A 21,755-nucleotide genomic window follows, 5' to 3' on the forward strand; every position below is an offset into this window, starting at 1 on the left:
AAAACATGTTTAGCCTACAACAGTCATGCATTACAATATTACTGTAGAAAAACTTTGGTTACAGTCTGCAATTATAACAGTAAAACCATAACAACAATAACATTATGGCTTTTATTACCAAAATGTTTTATTTTCCTGTATTATTACTATGATTTCACTAGGAATATCAAGGTTAAAATATGGTTACTGTAGTAAAACCATGGTAACTTTTGTGAGGGAATGCAGATACATTTGATAACACCAACAAAATAATTATAAGGGTTAGATCAAGTACAGTTAGTTCAGAAAGGTAACAATTGCAGGTGTGGGAAAAACATTGAAATTATATTTTGCATAAAAAAAAATGTTTAGGGACCATTAACATTTCTTTGTATTGTGAAAAAAAACATAATACAGTCCAGACACATTTTTTTTTTTTATATAAAAAATGAGATTCAATACAAGTCCTACCATCATGCATACTTACAATTTTAAATAATTATTATTTTTGTTTGCATTCAAGTAATGAGAATGAGATGTTTTTATTAAAGTAATTAGAATGTGTTTCTTTTAGCTCAGGGGGTGAAATATATGATTTTCAGCAAACAATCCACTGTGAGCATAGACTCTGTCTGACTCCAGTGTGTGTATGAGTGTAAGGGCATGGTTAAACATAGCTGATATTCACACAGCAGGAGATATGTGCCAGGCATGTGAACACAGGAGTCTCTGAGCGGGCACAGGCTGGGATACATGCCCCCCTTTCATCATCATAACAGCATGACACAAGCAGCCGGGCAAAAGGCCAGACATTTGCCACTTAAGCTGCATCATACCTGCTGCCTGTGTCCTGCTGTGACCCTGAGCAATACACACACACACACACAATCCCACTCAGCCCTCATGATCTGCCATGATAGCTTAATGCTAACTGACAGTTTATGAATGACATGTTTTATAATGAGATACCCGCACTGGTTTCACACAATAACAAACATACACAGCGACCAGTTTGGTCCAATTCTTCAACAAATAAGTTCAAATATAACAACATCAGTTCAAATGAAATGAACATGTGAGTCGGTTCTTTGAATTAATCAAAAAGACTCAAACTCTTAAAAGTACAAAAAACAATCATAATTTAAAGTCTTAAAGTAAAAATGTATCACCTTCAATTACTGCACTTTAGTAAAAGTCTTTAGATGTGTATTGTGTGAGTAACAGGGTGAAAATTATTTTTTTAAACGGATAATTTGCAGGTTTGCTTGTAATTTGTTTGAAAGTGAATTAAAAAAAAACTTTTGCAGTTCCTCTAGTGTTCATTTCTCCAGGAAAATGCAGCTATATGTACAACAGGTGAAAATATTTTCTTTACATGCCATTTTTTTATTTGGTTTTGTAGGTAAAAAATACTTTTTGCTCATCTTTTGCAAAAATGTATGTATAGAAACGTGATTCAACGTGAGTCACTACATTCATTATATGGCACAAATATGTGAAGATGTTTATTTGTTTTCCTTTTGTGCTCCACTGAAAAAAGAAGGTTACAGGTTTGGATCAACATTAGGCTGAGCAAGTAATGACAGAATTTTCAGGATTAATTTTTTTTTCCCTTGTCAATCATCTAAAATGAAAAGCTGGAGCAATCGTTACTGGCCTAAACGCACGCACGCACACTCGCTCTCACACACACACACACACACACACACACACACACACACACACACACACACTCACTCACTCACTCACTCACTCACTCACTCACTCACACACACACACACACACACACACACACACACACACACACACACACACTCACTCACTCACCACTCACTCACTCACTCACTCACTCACTCACTCACACACTCACTCACTCACACACACACACAGTCACTCACTCACTCACTCACTCACACACACACACACACAGTCACTCACTCACTCACTCACTCACACACACACACACACACACACAGTCATTCACTCATTCACTCACACGTTGGTGCAGCTATCCTTATGAGGACCCTCCATAGACATAATGATTTTAATACTGCACAAACTATAGATTCTATCCCCTAAACCTAACCATCACAAAAAACTTTTCTGCATTTTTACATTTTCAATAAAACATTGTTTAGTATATTTTATAAGCGATTTGAATTATGGGGACATTAGAAATATCCTCATAAACCACATTTATAGCATAATACCCTTGTAATTACCAGTTTATAACACACACAGATTAACACACACACTCACACTCATTTATTGTGGCACACACTCTGCCAGTGTCCTGTTTAATGATGTAATGATGTTTCCAGTGTATGTGCATGCTGACCTGTGACATGAAGTTTGTCTCCGCTGACCTCAATCTTAAGGAAGAGTCTTCCTCGACGCTCTGTGTGATCTGTCCCGCATAGACTCGGCACATTCATCACACACTGCTTGTGAACGTTCATGTCACATGCTGAGAACCAGGAAACAAGAAAGAGATTCAGCTGTAAATACTGCAGCATTAAACATCTTAATGCAACGTTCATAAATTTACTTCCATAATGTGACATATTTCCCAGTGAAAGGACAAAGTTATTACATTTTGAGACATCAAGATGCAGTTGACAGGACATCTCAGTGAGACGTGGTCAAGCAGATTGTAAAAATGTTATTATAAACATGTTACTATTGCACATACATTTACTGCAATCTGCTCCCATTAAACTCTGTATCAAGACAGAAGGATGGGGAGAGAAGCAGACAGGGGACTGAAGAACAAGAATATTCTAGATCAAATTAACAAGGAATCTATGTACAATTTAGTTTAAATCCCATTTGACCTCATTATGGTCCATTATTGTGTGAGTCTAACAGACAGCGGAGAGAGATGAATTGTTTAGGACCTATCCTTTCACACTGATCTCAGGCCAATTATTTCATTTTGCCACATGTTTGATATAGATCTGGTTAAGAGAATCTGGTCTTGGATGCACTGTAAATAATCTCAGTATTGTTGTCTGGTTTTACTTGTGAAGCAACATATATGATATTAAATCCTGTTTTCAGAGAAATATAAGAAAGTTTAACCATTTTTATGCTAAGAAACAGAATATAAATGTACATAATTCAAAAGGAAAACATATTTGTTTATTGGACTACCCCACGGGCAAAAGTTCTTAGTTTTTTTTTTTTGTTTAGTTTTTATTTTTTTAGCTTTTGTATTTCCCTTTTAGCTCTGCTGCATATTTAGGTGGCCACAAACTACAAATGTTCACACCCACGTTTAAAAGATCACCTTATATATATATATATTTTTTTTTTAATCTAATTTTACATAACTGAACAGAAATTCTCCAATAATTAATGAATAATATGGTATATGTTTACAATCTCAAAGATTTTTACATTTTTATCCTGTCTTTGAAAGCCTGTGATTCAGGCTCTGTTTGCTTTATGTCCCTGCCAAAGCATTAGTTCATTCCACTAGATGAAAGCAAGAACTAGAACAAATATTTCTATACACCTTCCATCACAATATACAGATCTGAAATGCAGGTGGCGCTCCAACGCTGCTGAGCAGTCGCCATGTGCTCGTGCATAGACATCCAGTTTTATTGTAATTCCCCAGTGTTTCATCGAATATCTCGTCCTCTGAGTGGACTAGAAGCTTTTCGATGATGTATAATATTTACATAATTGGTTGTCAGGAAATTATTTTGCAGTGATATATTTATAATACTTTTTATGCTGGAATGCATATTTAGTTTGGGACATCTGAGACATAACGTTGGATTATTTCCCTATGCGAGCTAACAGATAAAAAGTAAATGGCTCATTTAGAAGAAAGCAGCCTAAGGTGAGAGCTGATTTAGAGTTTGTGTCTATTTGGTGATTACAGAAGCAGTGATCGGAGCAGACATGAGAAGTTTGTCTTCTTTTTCCTGCAGAGATCAAATGGAGGTTTCAGTTATTTTACTGTATTGTGTAACGAACACTCACTGAGCTCTTTTTAGGAACACTATACTAATACTGGGTAGGCCCTCCCTTTGCTCTCAAAACAGCCTCAATTCTTCATGGCATGGATACTACAAGATTTTGGAAACATTCCGTTGAGGTTTTGGTCCATATTGACATGATCACATCACACAATTTCTGCAAATTTGTCAGTTGCACAATCATGCTGTAAATCTCCCGTTCTACCACATCCCAAAGGTGTTCTATTGAATACAGGTCTAGTGACTGGGAAGGCCTGAAGAACAGTGACCTCATTGTCATATTCATGGCCATGTTCTGTTGGCACCAAATTTTGACCCTACCATCTAAGCAGAAATACAGTTTCATCAGACCAGGCTATGTTTTTCCAGTCTTCAACTGTCGAATTTTGGTGAGCCTGTGCCCAATGCAGACTCATCTTTCTGTTCGTGGCTCACAGAAGTGGAACAGGATGTGGACTTCTGCTTTTGTAGCCCATCCGCCTCAAGGTTCGACGTGCTGTCCATTATGAGGTACTAATCTGCTCACTACAACTGTACACAGGATTTATCTGAGTTACCATAGCCTTTCAGTCAGGTCGAACCATTCTGGCCAATCTCCGTTGACCTCTTTCATCAACAAAGCTTTACCATCTGCAGAACTGACCCTCACTGGATGTTTTTTGTTTTTGAGTGTGGCAGCGGGGGCGTGGTCAAGCGCCCGTCCGGGAGAGAAAAGCGGTAAGGGCGCTTACACCTGAGATAAATTATGTCTAACACCTGTCTCTAATTTCAGTGAGTACGAGGAGAGCGGCATAAAAAGGCAGCGAGAGGGCCCCAGAGAGAGAGAGATGACATGCGAACCCAGTGTTTGGCATTGTGTTGTATTGTGTTTGTAAAATAAGATTGTACGGAGCAAAAAGGGAATTAAAGCCTTACCTTGTGGTGAAGACCTGTTTCCTGTCCTCCTTCCTTGGGAAGTGTTACATTGAGTAAACCCAAGAGATCAGCAGTTACAGAAATACTCAAACAAGCCTGTCTGACATATATGTTAGCCAGAGGGGAACTGGCCCCCACAGTGTGTCTGGTTTCTCCCAAGGTTATTTTTCTCCATTAATCAACATCTTATGGAGTTTTGTGTTCCTTGCCACAGTCGCCTACAGCTTGCTCACTGGGGTTATTAATACAATTATCATTTAATTATTTTTAAACACTATTAAAAATCTTATTTTATCTAATTACACAATGATGATTAATCGACTTTATAGACATTACAGTTTTATCGTCTGTTAATGCTGATCTTCTGTAAAGCTGCTTTGAAATGATGTGTGTTGTGAAAGGCACTATACAAATAAAATTGACTTGACTTGACACGAACAATCATCACAGTTTTCCCCATTCTGGTGGTTGATATGAACATTAACTTCATTTCCCTAACCGTATTTCCATGATTTTTTGCATTGTACTGCTTTCCACATGGCTGATTAGATAATCACATGAATAAGTAGGTGAACATTTGTTCCAAATAAAGGGCTCAGTGAGTGCATGTACATACAGATGAAATACACTTGGGTTGAAGTCAATACAACTAATTTTTTTTACCACTCCACAGATTTGATATTAGCAAACTAGAGATTGGGCAAGTCGTTTAGGACATCTACTTTTTGCATGACATGAGTCATTTTTCAAAAGTTGTTTACAGACAGATTATTTCACTTTTTATTGACTATATCACAATTCCAGTGGGTCAGAAGTTTTCATACACTAGTTAACTAGTGTAACAAGTTATTGAAACATAGGTGTACCTGTGGATGTATTTTAAGGCCTACCATCAAACTCAGTGCCTCTTTGGTTGACATCATGGGAAAATCAAAAGAAATCAGCCAAGACCACAGAAAAAAGTCTGGTTCATCCATGAGAGCAATTTCCAAATGGCTGAATGTACCACGTTCCTCTGTACAAACAATAGTACGCAAGTATAAACATCATGTGTCCACACAGCATCATACCGTTCAGGAAGGAGATGCAGTCTGTCACCTAGAGATGAATGCAGTTTAATGCGAAAAGTCCAAAACAATCCAAGAACAACAACAAAGGACCTTGTGAAGATGCTGGAGGAAACAGGTAGACAAGGATCTATATCCACAGTAAAATAAGTCCTGTATCGACATAACCTGAAAGGCTGCTCAACAAAGAAGAAGCCACTGCTCCAAAACCAACATAATAAAGCCAGACTACAGTTTGCAAGTGCACATGGGGACAAAGATCTTTTCTTTTTGTATAAATGTCCTCTGGGATAATGAAACAAAATTGTAACTGTTTGGCTTGCAAGCCGAAGAACACCATTCCAACAGTGAAGCATTGGGGTGCAGCATCATGTTGTGGGGGTGCTTTGCTGCAGGAGGGACTGGTGCACTTCACAAAATAGATGGCATCATGAGGAAGGAAAATTATGTGGATATATTGAAGCAACATCTCAAGACATCAGCCAGGAAGTTAAAGCTCGGTCACAAATGGGTCTTCAAAATGGTCCTTTTATGGGGTTCTGAGACCACTCGGGTTGTTCACATATGCACGTGATACCGCTCTGAGACCACTTGGAGTGCTCATATTAACTAGGTGTGCATAAACCTAACTGAAATATTCTTGAGTCATTATGCTTTTCAAGTAGAAGTATCTTTCTTTAAGTATGTTTAGATATTTCTACTGGAAAAGACAGAAATACTCAATAAGACCATGATTGTTTTTTTTTTTGTTTGTTTGTTTTTTTGCAGTGTGAGTGAGAAAGGGCATGCTGGGAGGTTTTCACTCACTGTCGCATTTCATCCCCTGGTGTATGAGTCCGTACAGCAGTGAGCCACAGTGATCGCAGAAGGTGGGACTGCCGTAGCTGTGGATTTTAAACTTGTGCTTGCTTCTGGGGTCCTGTAGAGAAGTGCAAGAGAGACCAAATTACTTCATGCTGATCACTTAAAATGTTCACAAAAGTGGGAAGAGCGTTCTCAAAATTGCCTACTCCAATCTGATTGGCTGTGCTGATGCAACATTCAGGAATCAGGCTGCACAGATTTATATCCGTCTGGCCGGGAAACAATGTCGCATTTACAAGATAGCAGGCTGCTCAAACAAGCACTTCTGATGAAATCACTAGACATGACAAAATTTGTGACAAAAGTTTGGTCACATCAGATCTTTTCATGACATTAAATGAAAGATATTCAGAGTTTTGATTGCGACACTTAGCAGCAAATAAACTAGATATCTATAAACTGTATAATCAGCTTGATCTGCAGGTTATATGCAAATTCAGATTAACCACGATTGGTTGCTTTATTTGTCAGTCAGATGGCCTCTTCCTATTTAAGTGGCTAAAATATGCTAAAATATTAGCTAAAATATGTTTGTTCAAATTAAATTTGTTCACATATGATAAACAAAAATAGTGATGCTGTTAATAACATACACTCCAAAAAAAGCACTTTCACTATCGTCAGTTTTACTCAATCCTCCCATGTTCATATTATTTAAAAAAAAACATTTTATTTGGTTAACTGAAACTGAACTGACCATTTCTAGTTCCCAGCATGCCTTTGCATGGGACCCAACATAAACACTTACATTTTGACTAATATTTCTGCAACCATAAGGGCTAGAATCTTTTTCCTCTGATTCCTTGAGTCAAGCCCTACAAAATGTATATTTCCGATGTCATTTCCGTCTATAATTGTTTTCCACCATTTAGAATGTTTTGAAAAACCTACTTTTTCTAACTCCTCATAGACCGTTAATCAGATTGGCACGAAATTTGGTATACATCATCTACAGATTCATGTTGTAGTGGTCTAAAGCACATAACTGGTAATCTGTTAATCAGAAGGACACTGGTTCGATCTCCACAGTCACCACCATTGTGTCCTTGAGCAAGGCACTTAACTCCAGGTTGCTCCGGGGGGGATTGTCCCTGTAATAAGTGCACTGTAAGTCCCTTTGGATAAAAGCGTCTGCCAAATGCATACATGTAAATGTAAAATGTATACATCATCTACAGATTCATGTTGTAGTGGTCTAAAGCACATAACTGGTAATCTGTTAATCAGAAGGACACTGGTTCGATCTCCACAGTCACCACCATTGTGTCCTTGAGCAAGGCACTTAACTCCAGGTTGCTCCGGGGGGGATTGTCCATGTAATAAGTGCACTGTAAGTCCCTTTGGATAAAAGCGTCTGCCAAATGCATACATGTAAATGTAAAATGTATACATCATCTACAGACCCCAACTGACAAAAAGCTATCAAAAGAATGTTGATACGTCACATTGTTCTGAAGATATAAGCAAATATGTTTTGGGGCATGGCCTATAATGACTAATTGGTCTGTATCTTGTGAGCGCAATATTCAAACTTAACAAAACGTTGTACACATAGACAAGAGAATACTCTGAGGTAACATGTTGAGTTTTGTTCATTTTTTATGCTAGGGGGTGCTATAACTTAAGAAAATCCTAATTGTGCAACTGTGCTCAAAGCAGTTGAATTAACTCCAGAACTGTATAGGATAAAAATATATCTTTTTTATTTCTGTGAATCCATCAATACCTCCAAATCATCTGGTCACATGAATTTCCATTTCTGCAGAAAACTTTCTACCATTTAAAATGTCTTCCTAGGCTGTTTGCCTGATTTGCACGAAACTGAGTATACATTATCTACAGACATTCCTGACAAAAATATATCAAATGAAATTTGATATCGTTCAGAAGATATTAGCCGGGTTTTGGGTATAGTCTATTATGACTAATTGACCCATATCTTGTAAGCACATAATTTTAATTTAGCATGTATGCACAAAAGAACATTCTGAGGCAACATGCAAAGTTTCATCAATTTGGCACAGCTGTAACATAAGAAATACCTGATTTCTCAACTGTATTTAAGAATTTCAAAGGCATTAAAAGCAGTCCTGTTTGTCCACCAGAGGAAGCCACATAACTACAAATGATTCAAAGATTAATTAAAGGTAGACTAAGGGTGGGCTGCACCAGCCAGGATTAATGTTACATTTAGATTAAATCAAGGTTTATCTGATCATTTCAATTTGGTTCAAAATAATCAGGGTAACATTTAAATAATTGTTTTGATCCTGATTTGAATTTCACTGTAAATCTTAATTCATTTTAATCGTGTTTCTCCATTACTTTAAACTCTGTTATGGATTAAGTTTAAACTTGCATCTGAGGTGGTTTAAATATGAAATTGACCAACAATTAAACATGAATGACTGTAAGAGAACAGTGAATATGCCGTCAGCCCTCTGAAGGCGTTTAGAGTTTGATTGATCTTTCCTGTCAAATCAGATTATTTTTGTCATTTTCCCATATATGTTTGGCCCCCGATAATTGCCACTTGCTTGTACAAGATGAATATAAAGGGGGAGACTTGTAGTGTTTATGTTTTTTGGGGGTTACTATCACGGTGAAGAGTGGAGTTTGAGCCTAGATTGAGCACTAGTACATTTGAAATACTCTACATTGCTTTATCCATTGGGCAAGTGCTGTGATAACCGTAGCATCTGACCAAGTTAACTCAGTTGTGCTTCCTACCAGCATGTGTTTAGCATGCTAACATTACTTGCCAACAGTGCTGGGAAGATTACTTGAAAACTGTAATCTGGTACTGATTACAAATTACATGACAAAAATTGCAATCAGTAATGTAATCTCACAGATAACATTTTTTGGGGTAATCTCGTCCTATTACTTTTGGACTTCCAACCAGACTCTTTTATTTGATATCCTCGAGCAGAACCGGATTTGTTTTCAGAGTTGTATCAATGAAAGTACAATAACAGCACTGTTTTTCAGAGCAGTGAATGTCAAAGATCAATGTTAATGACCACTGCTGTCAAGGTCCTGTCACACTGTCATTCTGGGTTTTTGTGTGACAGGACCATGACATCATCACACGTCCTATGTCTGTCACACGGCTTCGGTTGTTATTTCCCTGCCGTGCACTCCTCTGTTGGTCTCATGTTTTATGTTTGGAGCATGGTGTCTGAATCCTGGCTAACCCTTTCTGGTTTGGTTTCGGTTGGTGTTGGGATCTGGACAGTCATGCTTCACGTTCTGTCTGTTATTGATGTGGGTGCATTGTGCTTATGTCATCTTGGCAGCGTGCACTTGCGACAGTAGTTTATGTCTGTCTCTCACGAGCACGGGTGTGCCTCGTATTGTGCTGAAAAAGTTTTACATAGGCCTAATATTTTTGTGTCACATTACTGATTAATGTTGTAAGTAGGGCTGGGATATTATTTACACAATTAATGAAGTATTCTTTTTTATTTTACGTTCTTAAACTTCACGCTATATAAAAAAGGTGTCTCAACACTCTTGCAGGCTCTAATTAGAGCATCTGCTGCCTGCCAGGAACAAACCCAGGCACCTTTGTACAATGGGTAAACTTATAATTGTCATATTTAAATGTTTAGGAGGTACTTGCTTGACTCGACTGTACATCCTCACACAAAAACTGATTGTGTGGAGCAGTGCATGCTGATTTATTACGCATGGTGAATGTCCCGGGAATAATAAACGGATTTACTGTACAGAGAATGAAGATTCTTCATTATTCACCAGGCGTGCAAGAAATACGGGCAAGCTGCTGTCTCTCTTCACATCACCCGAAAACCCTCAGTGACTCTCATCTGAATCAGTTTCAAAAGCCAAACTGCCCAAGTGAGACCCAGTGCGTGCGCAATAGAGACTGGGAAGGACGTGGATGTTCAGCAAGCTGCAGCAGGTTTACTCATAGAGACTCACAGCAAGAGAAAATAATATTTTTTTAGATTTAAAAATTAAACAAATTAAACAGTCAATATGTTTTATAGCTGTATGTATAGTGTCTTATAATGCATTAGCAATGCATTATAAGATGCAAAAAGTTTTTCTTGCCATTAAAGTCCACTTTAAAATGCCAGAAGATTTTGCCCAACTTTGAATTACTATGTCAACTGATTTTATGGGATGTACATATATATATATATATATATATATATATATATATATATATATATATATATATATATATATATACACTGTACTGGTATCAAAGATTAAAACCTGTAAAATGTGTCTAATTAAAATAGAACACATAAAAGCATAAAGTAAATATATATAGTGTTTGTTGTAATGTATCATGATTTTTTATTTAATATGGTGTTTATGTTTATTTATAAGATTGTATGATATTTACATTTAAATGTATGCATTTGGCTCTTTTATATACAGCGACAGAGCACTTATTACAGGGACAATCCCCCCAGAACAACCTGGAGTTAAGTGCCTTACTCAAGGACACAATGGTGGTGGCTGTGTGGATCGAACCAGCAACCTTCTGATTACCAGTTCTGTACTTTAGCCCACTACGCCACCACTGATATCATCATAAAATCTCTGCTATTTAAAAAAGTGTAAGAGTTGTTGATGAGAATGCATAAGACATTCTTCACTTGAAATGACTTCATAATTTACAAAGAAAATACAATATTTCGTACATGTTAAGCCATCGCATCACAGGTGTACTTAAATTAAACCTGATTTTCAAACCAACATTATCTTGACCATAGTTAGCTTCACACGAGAGAGACACGGGAAGCTGCACGGTACAGTACTTGCGTTCCCTGTTCGTTTCGCGGGATCAAAATGAAATCTGTTCGGCGTACATGTGTGTATCTGCCTGTTCGAGTACTGGAAAGACCCTGCACTTAAATATTTAGCATTATTTCAGTAGTTCAAAACAATGTTTAAAACATTAATTTACGACATCATTTGGGCATAAATTGTTAGTAGGCTTATGATGTTATCAGTTATTATATTGAGTTTTAAGCTCATAAATCAGTTTTTTTTTCATGAGTATAAATGTAATTTTGCATGGATGTGCGTCAATTAACGGTGTTATCTATTCTCAAAGTCTCCTTTTTGTCACAATGACAGCTTGATGCACAGCGCCAATCAGATTAATGCCAGCCTTTCGGGGTCTGGGTATCTCAGCGAGTCACACCTGGAGTCATGAGTTTGAATCCAGGGCATTCTGAGTGACTCCAGCCAGGTCTTCGAAGCAACCAATTGGCCCGGTTGCTAAGGAGGTTAGAGTCACATGGGGTAACCTCCTCATGGTAAATCATGGGGCCTAAGTCTCCACCTTTTGCTCCAAAAATGCATTCCCTGTGCAATCCCCTTGCCCATGTTGTTGAACATACTTGATTGGTTCACATTCATCGTACATAATGTAACAAGTTTAGAGAATTACCTTTATTGAAAACAAAGACAGCTTTTCCTACATTTTTGTGTTTGTTTTTTTGTTTATAAACAGTTTGCTAGCTGTGTAATCTGTATTGAGTGGTCATTTTACAGATTGCTCCAAAGGTCTCTTCCTGTCTATAAGTGCTGTTCCTGGCCAGAATAACATACAATGTAGACCAGACTATCTGCTGATTGTCAAAAGTTTAGCTCTGTAGGACCAATGTAAACACACCAAGTTAACATATACAACTAGAACTAATGCTGATATGTAGTATAATAATTAACAGGTGGGGTATCTGTTTTATAGCAGAAAATAAATAATTCTGTTTAAATATCACCTGGTGCTGTATGCTCTTTATTTTCCCCAGACAGCTTTTGTCAGTCTGTCTAAGTGCTAAATGAGGAGACAAGAGTGCAAGTAAAACAGATGCAGTCAGTGTGTCCAGTCAAATGAAGAGACTGTAATGAAAACAAACAGTGTAGAGACCCGGAGAACCCTGTGACTGGCACACAATGAGTCATTCAAGCGCTTTAATTGGTACCCTGGCATCTTAAATAACATCTCAGATATTGCCAGCAAGTCTCATGCTGGTGCAACAGAAACATGCCACAGTTTTAACACTTGATGGCTACTTTGCTGGTGATGGGACAGTACTGTACATACTAATAGCGTTCCTATCAGTGACAAGCACGAATTGGAGGTTGGATTTTCCCCCCTGTCACAACATTACTGATGGTTAGTTTAGGTTTGGGGTTTTGGTTGGGGGATTCAGTTTATAAACCACTCGTTTTTGGAACCCCTCTGTGTCATTGGACAGTTGATCATGTGAACTTTTGGCCTATATATCTAACTGAGCGTTAGAGGTCTTCACCTCTGTGCTCTCTTCTTCTCTTTCCTTCTTCATTCACTCATCTTCTCTCATGCTGTGTGTGATATAAACAGCCGTGGCTGAAAATAAAAGCTCATCTTCTGCCTGTGTCTTTTTCCTCCTGGGACGTGAGGAGGATTGAAGGAGAATCAACGGCATAGATTTGGTGGTTGCAGCATGAAGCATCTACATGTTTCCATTGATCATGGTATAAATATTGAGTGTGTTCACGGAACCAACGGTGCATATGACCTTTTACTTGTGGTCAGTGTGACTCCCCGATTTCCACACTTACCATTTTTTCCATAGCTGTCCATAGCTCAGTGTGATAGTCAGAGAACAGAAACACAGCATGAAACCTTCATCAACACACCTCTGAGAGATGACCTGAGACATGAGCGAAGCCAAGCTATAAATGAAACACAGCAGAAAATTCAACACAAAAACACAAACAGAAAAAGAGATACTTTGGCCTTGAGAAGCGTCCCAACTTTATGCTCGGCTGAAGTGTAGTGAAGATTGTCTACATCATGCTGGCTCTGTGATTTCCCTGACAACCAAAGCTATTCATGCACGCACAATGTCAGGTGGCTTTGAGAAGTTGACTATACCAGCCATATACGGTTGCCAGATTTCCATCTTCGTGAAACAGAGAGTAAAATCTAATTCTGACATGGAAAGCCCGTCTCGAAACTAAACTGTCCATGCAACAACCGGACTAGAACCCTATTCATGAAACTGATTTCGATCTAAAATAGCAAGTGAAAGCTCAGATTATATCCAAAAATAAATTCTCTATCATTCGATAACCTGCCAACTGAATTTTGGGAACACGAACAGTTAGACTCGAGTCTGTAACTAAACATGCACCATTTCAGCTCATAAGAAAACTATATGTCCATGTTTGAAAATAAAATCCATGTAAGTCCAATTAAAATATTGAACAGATGTGTAATGATAGAATTCTATTTATGGTGTTAAAGGTGACTAATTATTGTATTTTTGTAAGATTATTTTGTAAGATAAAAGAGTTTTTCCATGCTCTTGAAAAATGTATTTTTTTGGAGATCAGCGACGATATACAGTTACTACATCTTTCAAGCTCCAAAAAAGGACAAAAGCACTATATCTTAAAAATAGTCCATAGTGTCACAAACGCCTACGAAGGCGCCTCCCCGATCGGCCACCGGAGATCCGATTCACCTGAATTCTAATTACCTCCGCACCCACATACCGGGCTTAATTAATCCACAGCTGATCCCCATTCATCTCCCTCTATTTAAGTTACACGCAGTTACCCACTCACTGCAAAGTCTTGTTTGTTCCGGCTACACTACTGAGCGGTCTAGTTTACATTCTTCATTGCTGATCTGTTTACCGACATTGCTTTCCCTCCTGACCATGATTGACTGCTACCTGCCTACCTGAACTCTCGTCTGCCTCTCCGTATTGCTGTCTGCTGCCTGCCCCGACATTCTTCCTGCCTCACCACGCTCTCAGCCTGCCTACTATTGCCCTGTTCACCCATTGCTTGACCATTGCCCGTTCACATCTGTGTGTTCAATAAAAACTGCTTATGGATCCCAACTTACCTGAGTCCTTGTTACACATAGTCCAATAGTTTTATGAAGCCTTATGATACCTTTGTGTCATTAAAAGACCAACATTTTAGTCTTTATTCACTGACAATCTTCCCCTCCAGTGAGTTAAACTTGAGAATCGACTCAGTTCGATTCATAAATGAATCAATCAGATCAGTTTAATGAATCAAATCAAGTACAAAGACTCAAAAGAATGATCGGTTCACGAATCGGACATTGATACTTCTCTCATAAACTATCATGAACATACCAAGAAGATTTAAGGTAAATTAAATAAATGAAATTAAATTGTTCAGCAAGAGAGACGGCTTCCTTATAAGTCCGAGCTGGTCAAGCTAGTGTTCAGACCAGACCAACCTTATTGGCTTGCCAAGGCAAATGAAACCACTTGACTTGAAATAAACTACCTTAAGTTGTTTAAATTGTTAAGTTGGAACTTAAGCTCGTGCAACCCTGCGTCCTCCTGTGTGGACTGTGTGTTATGTTTATGCTATAACCTATGGATAATTTATTTTCATTTAAACTCACTGAAGTCAGTTCAAAATATCAAGGCACCAATCACATCAGAGTTTGTCTTTGGGAGAAACACCAACAAAACTCATTAAGTCTTTAAATTGAAACCTGTTTGAGTCAAAAGAGTCTCTAGTTTTATCCAATATGACATTTGTAAAATTTCAGGGATTTTTCACGAATTGTTTTCTTAGAAATCCTATATTCACTGTGCATTATCACGGTGAGAATCAATGAGTTCATCCAAAAGATGAAAAATGTGTCTTTCAGAGGCTTTATATGGAGTTAGGATGAAAATAAGGTGCATTTGAACTGTTCTCAGACCAGTGCAGACAGACAGCACACTGGCGGTTAAGTCATTCACTAAATAGGGAGCAAGGGACGATCCTATAGCTCTCTATAATTGTTCTGAGACCAGTGCAGACAGACAGCACACTGGAGGTTAAGTCATGCACTAAATAGGGAGCAAGGGAGGATCCTATAGCTCTCTATAATTGTTCTGAGACCAGTGCAGACAGACAGCACACTGGAGGTTAAGTCATGCACTAAACAGGGAGCATCCTATAGCTCTCTATGCAGTTAAGTGCGTTCACTCCTAAAATCAGATCAGAAGTTCAGTTTCAGGCTGCAGATGATGTTTGGATCACTCAACATGTTTGACACACATGAGACAATGATCATCAGTACATAGATTCAACATTTATAATAGATCATTTGATTTGAACATGGATGGAAGTGATTGGATGATGCTGGGCATTACTTTCAATCTGAATTAATTATGCTAAATTCTGATTGGTAAAATGCTTCAACACTGGCTGTCACTTGTTTGTTTGACAGTGCAAAGATACAACAATGACATTTTGTTGCTAACATAGAATTCGCTATCCTTTTCTGCATATCGCGGCGCCATTTTGTGGTCTGTTCTGCATAACGCGGCGGCTCAATTTTGCTTACCACTGCACATTCGGCATGTTTCGCGGCCAACCCACCAGCCCGCTCAGTTCTCCTGTATATATATATATATATATATATACTTGGTATATTTGGTTCATTAAATGAAGCTTAACATTGTCTTTGTGAAACCGCTTTCTCTAGAAACTCATCATCAATCATTGTTTTGAGGATTGAAGGCTTTACAATGCTTGAAATTGCCAAAAAACTGAAGATTTCATACAAATGTGTAACTACAGTCTTCAAAGACAAAGAACAACTGACTCTAACAAGGAAGACCAGATGTGAACTTGAACTTGAACTTGAACAACCTCACATTGTCACGAATGAAGCTAGGAAGCAAGTTGCAAGTGACAATAAGTTTATTAACAGTTAACTGTGAAGATAGGGGAAAAGTCCGGGGTGAAGGTCTAGTGACGCAGGGGCTCCAATGGTCAGATGAATGGGGTGAGAAGAGTGATGAGGAGTGCTGAACAAACACGACGAATCCGGGTGACAACCAACTGAACACGAAACAGGGACAACGAAGGAACTGGAATGGAACTCAGAGGGATCACACAACTGGACATCACAAACAAACGATCTGACAAAGAGATGAGAGAGTGGTGAGTATTTAAAGGGAATTGGAATGAGTAACAGCTGGTGAAGAGGAGTGATTGCGGCTGAGCGCTGATCACGGTAACGAGTCACGCCCACACATCCACGCACACACACACAAGTAATAAACAAAGCACGAGACAAGGAAGAGACATAGGATTTAAAGACTGTGACAGTACAGTCCTGGCGGAACCGGAACCGGCGGATTAATGCGGGAATAAAAAACAGGTTTTATTTTGGATACATGAAAGACGACCCCGTCTCCTGTACGCCAGAGGAAGGTTGAGGCGGACTGCCACCGGACTAACAATCTTGGTGACAGTGAATGGGCCAATGAATTTGGGTGCAAGCTTATTAGATACGGAGCGGAGAGGAATGTTCTTAGTAGAAAGCCACACTTTTTGACCAACGACATATACGGGAGGCCTAGACCGGTGGCGATCAGCTTTGGCCTTGGTGCGCGACCCCACTTGGAGTAGAGTCTCACGGGCCTTAGTCCAACGTTACATCGTAACGTTCTCTCCAAGTCCTGGTTGGCTCGCTCAGATTGACCATTGCTCTGGGGATAAAACCCTGAGGACAGACTGACAGTCGCTCCCAGTAATTTACAAAATTCTTGCCAAAATTTGGACACAAATTGGGGTCCTCTGTCAGAGACCACATCTGTCGGGAGACCATGTAGCCGAAAGATGTGGTCAATGACAATCACCGCTGTCTCCTTGGCTGAGGGTAATTTGGGCAAGGGAATAAAGTGGGCCGCCTTCGAGAACCGGTCCACTACGGTTAAAACTACCATGTGACCCTGGGAGGGTGGGAGGGCGGTAATAAAATCTAGAGCGATATGGGACCAGGGTCTCGACGGCACCGGCAGCGGTTGAAGTAACCTGTCTGGGGGTCGATTGGAACTCTTACCAGTGGCACAGACTGAGCAAGCCAAAACAAAACTGTGAACGTCACGAGCCATCAGAGGCCACCAGAATCGTTGCTTGACTAAAAACTTAGTTCGATTAACTCCTGGATGACAAGCCACATTAGAACAATGTCCCCACTGAATAACGCTGGACCGTAACCCCTCCGGCACAAACAAACGGTTCGGTGGGCACCGAGCCGGGGGTGTTACCCCTTCTAAGGCCGTCTTGACCTTCGATTCGATCTCCCATGTGAGTGTAGAGATGAATAGCGTCTCTGGTAAAATGCACTCGGGAGTGGACGGGTGTTCGGAGCGATCAAAAATACGTGATAAAGAATCGGGTTTGATGTTCTTGGAACCCGGGCGGTACGAGAGAGTAAAATCAAAACGACTGAAAAAAAAAGCCCACCGAGCCTGCCTGGAGTTTAATCTTTTAGTTGTGTGAATGTATTCCAAGTTCTTGTGATCGGTCCAGATGATAAAAGGTACCCCCGAACCCTCCAACCAGTGGCGCCATTCCTCCAAAGCTAGCTTGACTGCCAACAACTCTCTGTTACCAATGTCATAATTACGTTTGGCCGAGGACAAGCGATGAGAAAAAAATGCGCAAGGATGTATCTTGTCGTCTGAAGGAGAACGCTGGGATAACACTGCGCCTACCCCCCACCTCTGACGCATCGACCTCCACCACGAACTGACGTGACGGATCAGGGGTTATCAGGATGGGGGCTGAAACGAAGCAGCCTTTCAGTTTGGCAAACGCAGCCTCAGCTGCGTCTGACCACCTGAACATAGTTCTGGGAGAGGTCAAGGCGGTCAGAGGCGCGGCTAGTTGACTGAAATTGCGAATGAAACGCCGGTAGAAATTGGCGAACCCCAGAAATCTCAGTAGGGCCTTACGGGACTCTGGGCTTGGCCAATTTACCACAGCCTTGATCTTCTCAGGATCCATGCGCATTCCCTCAACCGACACGATGTACCCTAAGAAAGGAACAGACTGTGCATGAAAAACGCATTTCTCCGCCTTGACAAAAAGCCCATTCTCTAGCAACCTCTGAAGCACTAGTCGGACGTGCTGCACGTGTTCCTGGAGAGAGGAAGACAAAATCAATATGTCATCCAGGTAAACATATATGAATTGATCGACCATGTCTCGCAGCACGTCATTAATGAGTGCCTGGAAAACCGCTGGGGAGTTGGACAGGCCGAATGGCATGACCAAGTATTCAAAGTGCCCCCTGGGGGTGTTAAAAGCGGTCTTCCATTCATCCCCCTCCCTGATGCGGACCAAATGATAAGCATTACGTAAATCCAATTTCGTGAAGATAGATGCTCCCTGCAACCTCTCGATAGCCGAAGACATCAACGGCAGAGGATAAGTATTCTTTACCGTGATGTTGTTCAGCTCCCGGTAATCAACACAAGGTCGCAGAGATCCATCTTTCTTCCCCACAAAAAAGAATCCCGCCCCCGCTGGAGAAGAGGAAGGGCGGATGAATCCTGAAGCTAGAGCATCAGAAATATATTTCTCCATAGCCTCCCTCTCTGGAACCGAGAGTGAATATAACTTGCCCTTAGACGGAGACGTACCTGGCAATAACTCTATGGCACAGTCATAGGGACGATGTGGAGGGAGAGAAGCCACCCGAGACTTACTGAACACCTCCTTCAGGTCCAGGTACTCCGCGGACACGTTAGATAAATCCACAGTCTCCTCCTGAAACACAGGGACAGAAACAGACGGACAGGCAGACACAAGACAAGACTTATGACATTGATTGCTCCACGCCGACACGGATTTAGACTGCCAGTCCACTTTAGGGTTGTGACGGGTGAGCCAGGGATGACCAAGGACGATGGGGGCAAGAGGAGTGTCCAGTATGTAAAAGGAGATAGTCTCGGTGTGATTGCCTGACGTGACGAGAGTGATGTCTTCAGTGGCTAGGGAAATGGTGGGAAGTTCCTGGCCATTGAGGGTGTGTACAGCAATCCGATGAGTGAGAGACCTGAGGGGAACTTGTAGTCCATGAAATTACCTTCGGCCCCAGAATCCAGAAGTGCTCGACAGTCGTGACGGTGGTTTGACCATTGGAGTCTTACCGGGAGGAGAGTAGATGTGGATGAGGTCTTCTCGGCGGAGATCCCACCCGATAGTAGCCTCATACTTACTATCGGGCAGGTCCCTTTTAAAGGACAGTTGTAGGCGAAATGTCCAGCTCTTCCACAGTACATGCAAAGGCCCTGGGATCTCCGCCTTTCCTTCTACTCCCGGGAAAGCCGGGCTCGACCCACCTGCATGGGCTCGGGATCACAGACGGACCTGAACGCATCCCCGCCACCAGAACGTTGGCCTCCAAATCCTCCCAAAGTACGGTTGGTCTGTCCTCGCCGTTCCACTCTGGATAGCCTTGCGTCCACTCTTAACGCCAAGGCGATCAAGTCGTTGAGCTTGGTGGGGAGATCCATGGCGTATATCTCCTTTTGGACGCGGTCAGCCAGCCCATGCAGGAACATGTCCCACTGCGCCTCCTCGTTCCATTGACCCCTCCGCCGCTAGGGTCCGGAACTCGATAGAAAAGTCAGATACAGAAAAGTCTCTCCCTGATGCAAGTCGGCCAGCACTCTGGCTGCTTCTCTACCGGAAACAGCCCGGTCAAAAACCCGCTTCATCTCCGCGGAGAGCGCTTGGAACGAGGCGCAGCATTCGTCCTGGTTCTCCCACACCGCCGTTCCCCATAGTGCCACTCTCCCAGAAAGTAGCGTCAGAACAAAGGTGACCTTGGTTCTTTCATCACAGAATGTTCTGGGCTGTAGAGAAAAATGCATTGAGCATCGTGTTAGAAAAGCTCAACAAAAACTGGGTTCACCTGAATATAACTCTAGAACCGGTAGGCGGGGCTCCGACTGGGAGAGGACCGCTGGTGGTGGTTGAGGAATCAGCGGTGTGGGCTGCGCAGTGGGAGCTCGCAGAAGTTGGATTTGCTGGGTGAGTCCGGACACCTGCGCCACTAAAGCCTGAACGGCGCGAGCTGTGTCATTGAGATTCTTCTCTTGGTTCTCCATGCGAAGTCTGCTGTTGTTCACGAATTCTTCTAGACTGTCTGAACTGTTACTCGCTGCTTCCATATTGTGGTCAGATCGTTCTGTCACGAATGAAGCTAGGAAGCAAGTTGCAAGTGACAATAAGTTTATTAACAGTTAACTGTGAAGTCCGGGGTGAAGGTCTAGTGACGCAGGGGCTCCAATGGTCAGATGAATGGGGTGAGAAGAGTGATGAGGAGTGCTGAACAAACACGACGAATCCGGGTGACAACCAACTGAACACGAAACAGGGACAACGAAGGAACTGGAATGGAACTCAGAGGGATCACACAACCGGACATCACAAACAAACGATCTGACAAAGAGATGAGAGAGTGGTGAGTATTTAAAGGGAATTGGAATGAGTAACAGCTGGTGAAGAGGAGTGATTGCGGCTGAGCGCTGATCACGGTAACGAGTCACGCCCACACATCCACGCACACACACACAAGTAATAAACAAAGCACGAGACAAGGAAGAGACATAGGATTTAAAAACCGTGACACACATGTCCTCAGCTGACAGCTTCATTGAATTCTACCCGCTAAGCACCAGTTTCATGTACAACAGTAAAGAAAAGACTCAGGAGGACTTATGGGAAGAATTGCAAAGAAAAAAACACTTTTGAAACAGAAAAACAAAAAGTAAAGTTTAGAGTGGGCAAAGAAACACAGACATTGGACAACAGATAATTGGATAAGAGTGTTATGGATCTTAACATTGAGCTTTTGTGGGATCATCTAGACTGTAAGGTGTGTGAGAAGTGCCTGACAAGACAGTCACATCTATGACAAGTGTTACAGGAAGTGTGAAAGGGTGAAATGTCACCTGAGTATCTGGACAAGTGATACAACTGATAAGTTGGTCAATGACAAGGATCTGCAAAGCTGTCATTGCTGCAAGTGTAGGATGTTTTTTATGATGAAAACTCTTTGAAGTATTCAAATTGTAATAGTAATTTTTCACGTTATTAGTGTCCTGACTATACATTGTGA

At 40.8% G+C, this 21,755-nt stretch overlaps 1 protein-coding gene across 2 annotated transcripts in view; it reads right to left on the reverse strand.

Annotated features, from left to right (window-relative positions):
• The window catches only part of LOC127647469 (protein kinase C alpha type-like), a 225,238-nt gene that overhangs the window by 98,830 nt on the left and 104,653 nt on the right, over positions 1-21,755 (reverse strand). For both annotated transcript variants that reach the window (XM_052131734.1, XM_052131733.1), the window contains exons 4-5: positions 6,758-6,869; positions 2,318-2,446 (exon numbers count right to left, since the gene is read on the reverse strand). In XM_052131734.1, the coding sequence (XP_051987694.1) occupies positions 2,318-2,446; positions 6,758-6,869 (241 nt within the window). The remainder of the gene's footprint in view (positions 1-2,317; positions 2,447-6,757; positions 6,870-21,755) is intronic.

Source organism: Xyrauchen texanus, chromosome 8 (genome assembly GCF_025860055.1).
Source record: "Xyrauchen texanus isolate HMW12.3.18 chromosome 8, RBS_HiC_50CHRs, whole genome shotgun sequence".
NCBI lineage: Eukaryota > Metazoa > Chordata > Actinopteri > Cypriniformes > Catostomidae > Xyrauchen > Xyrauchen texanus.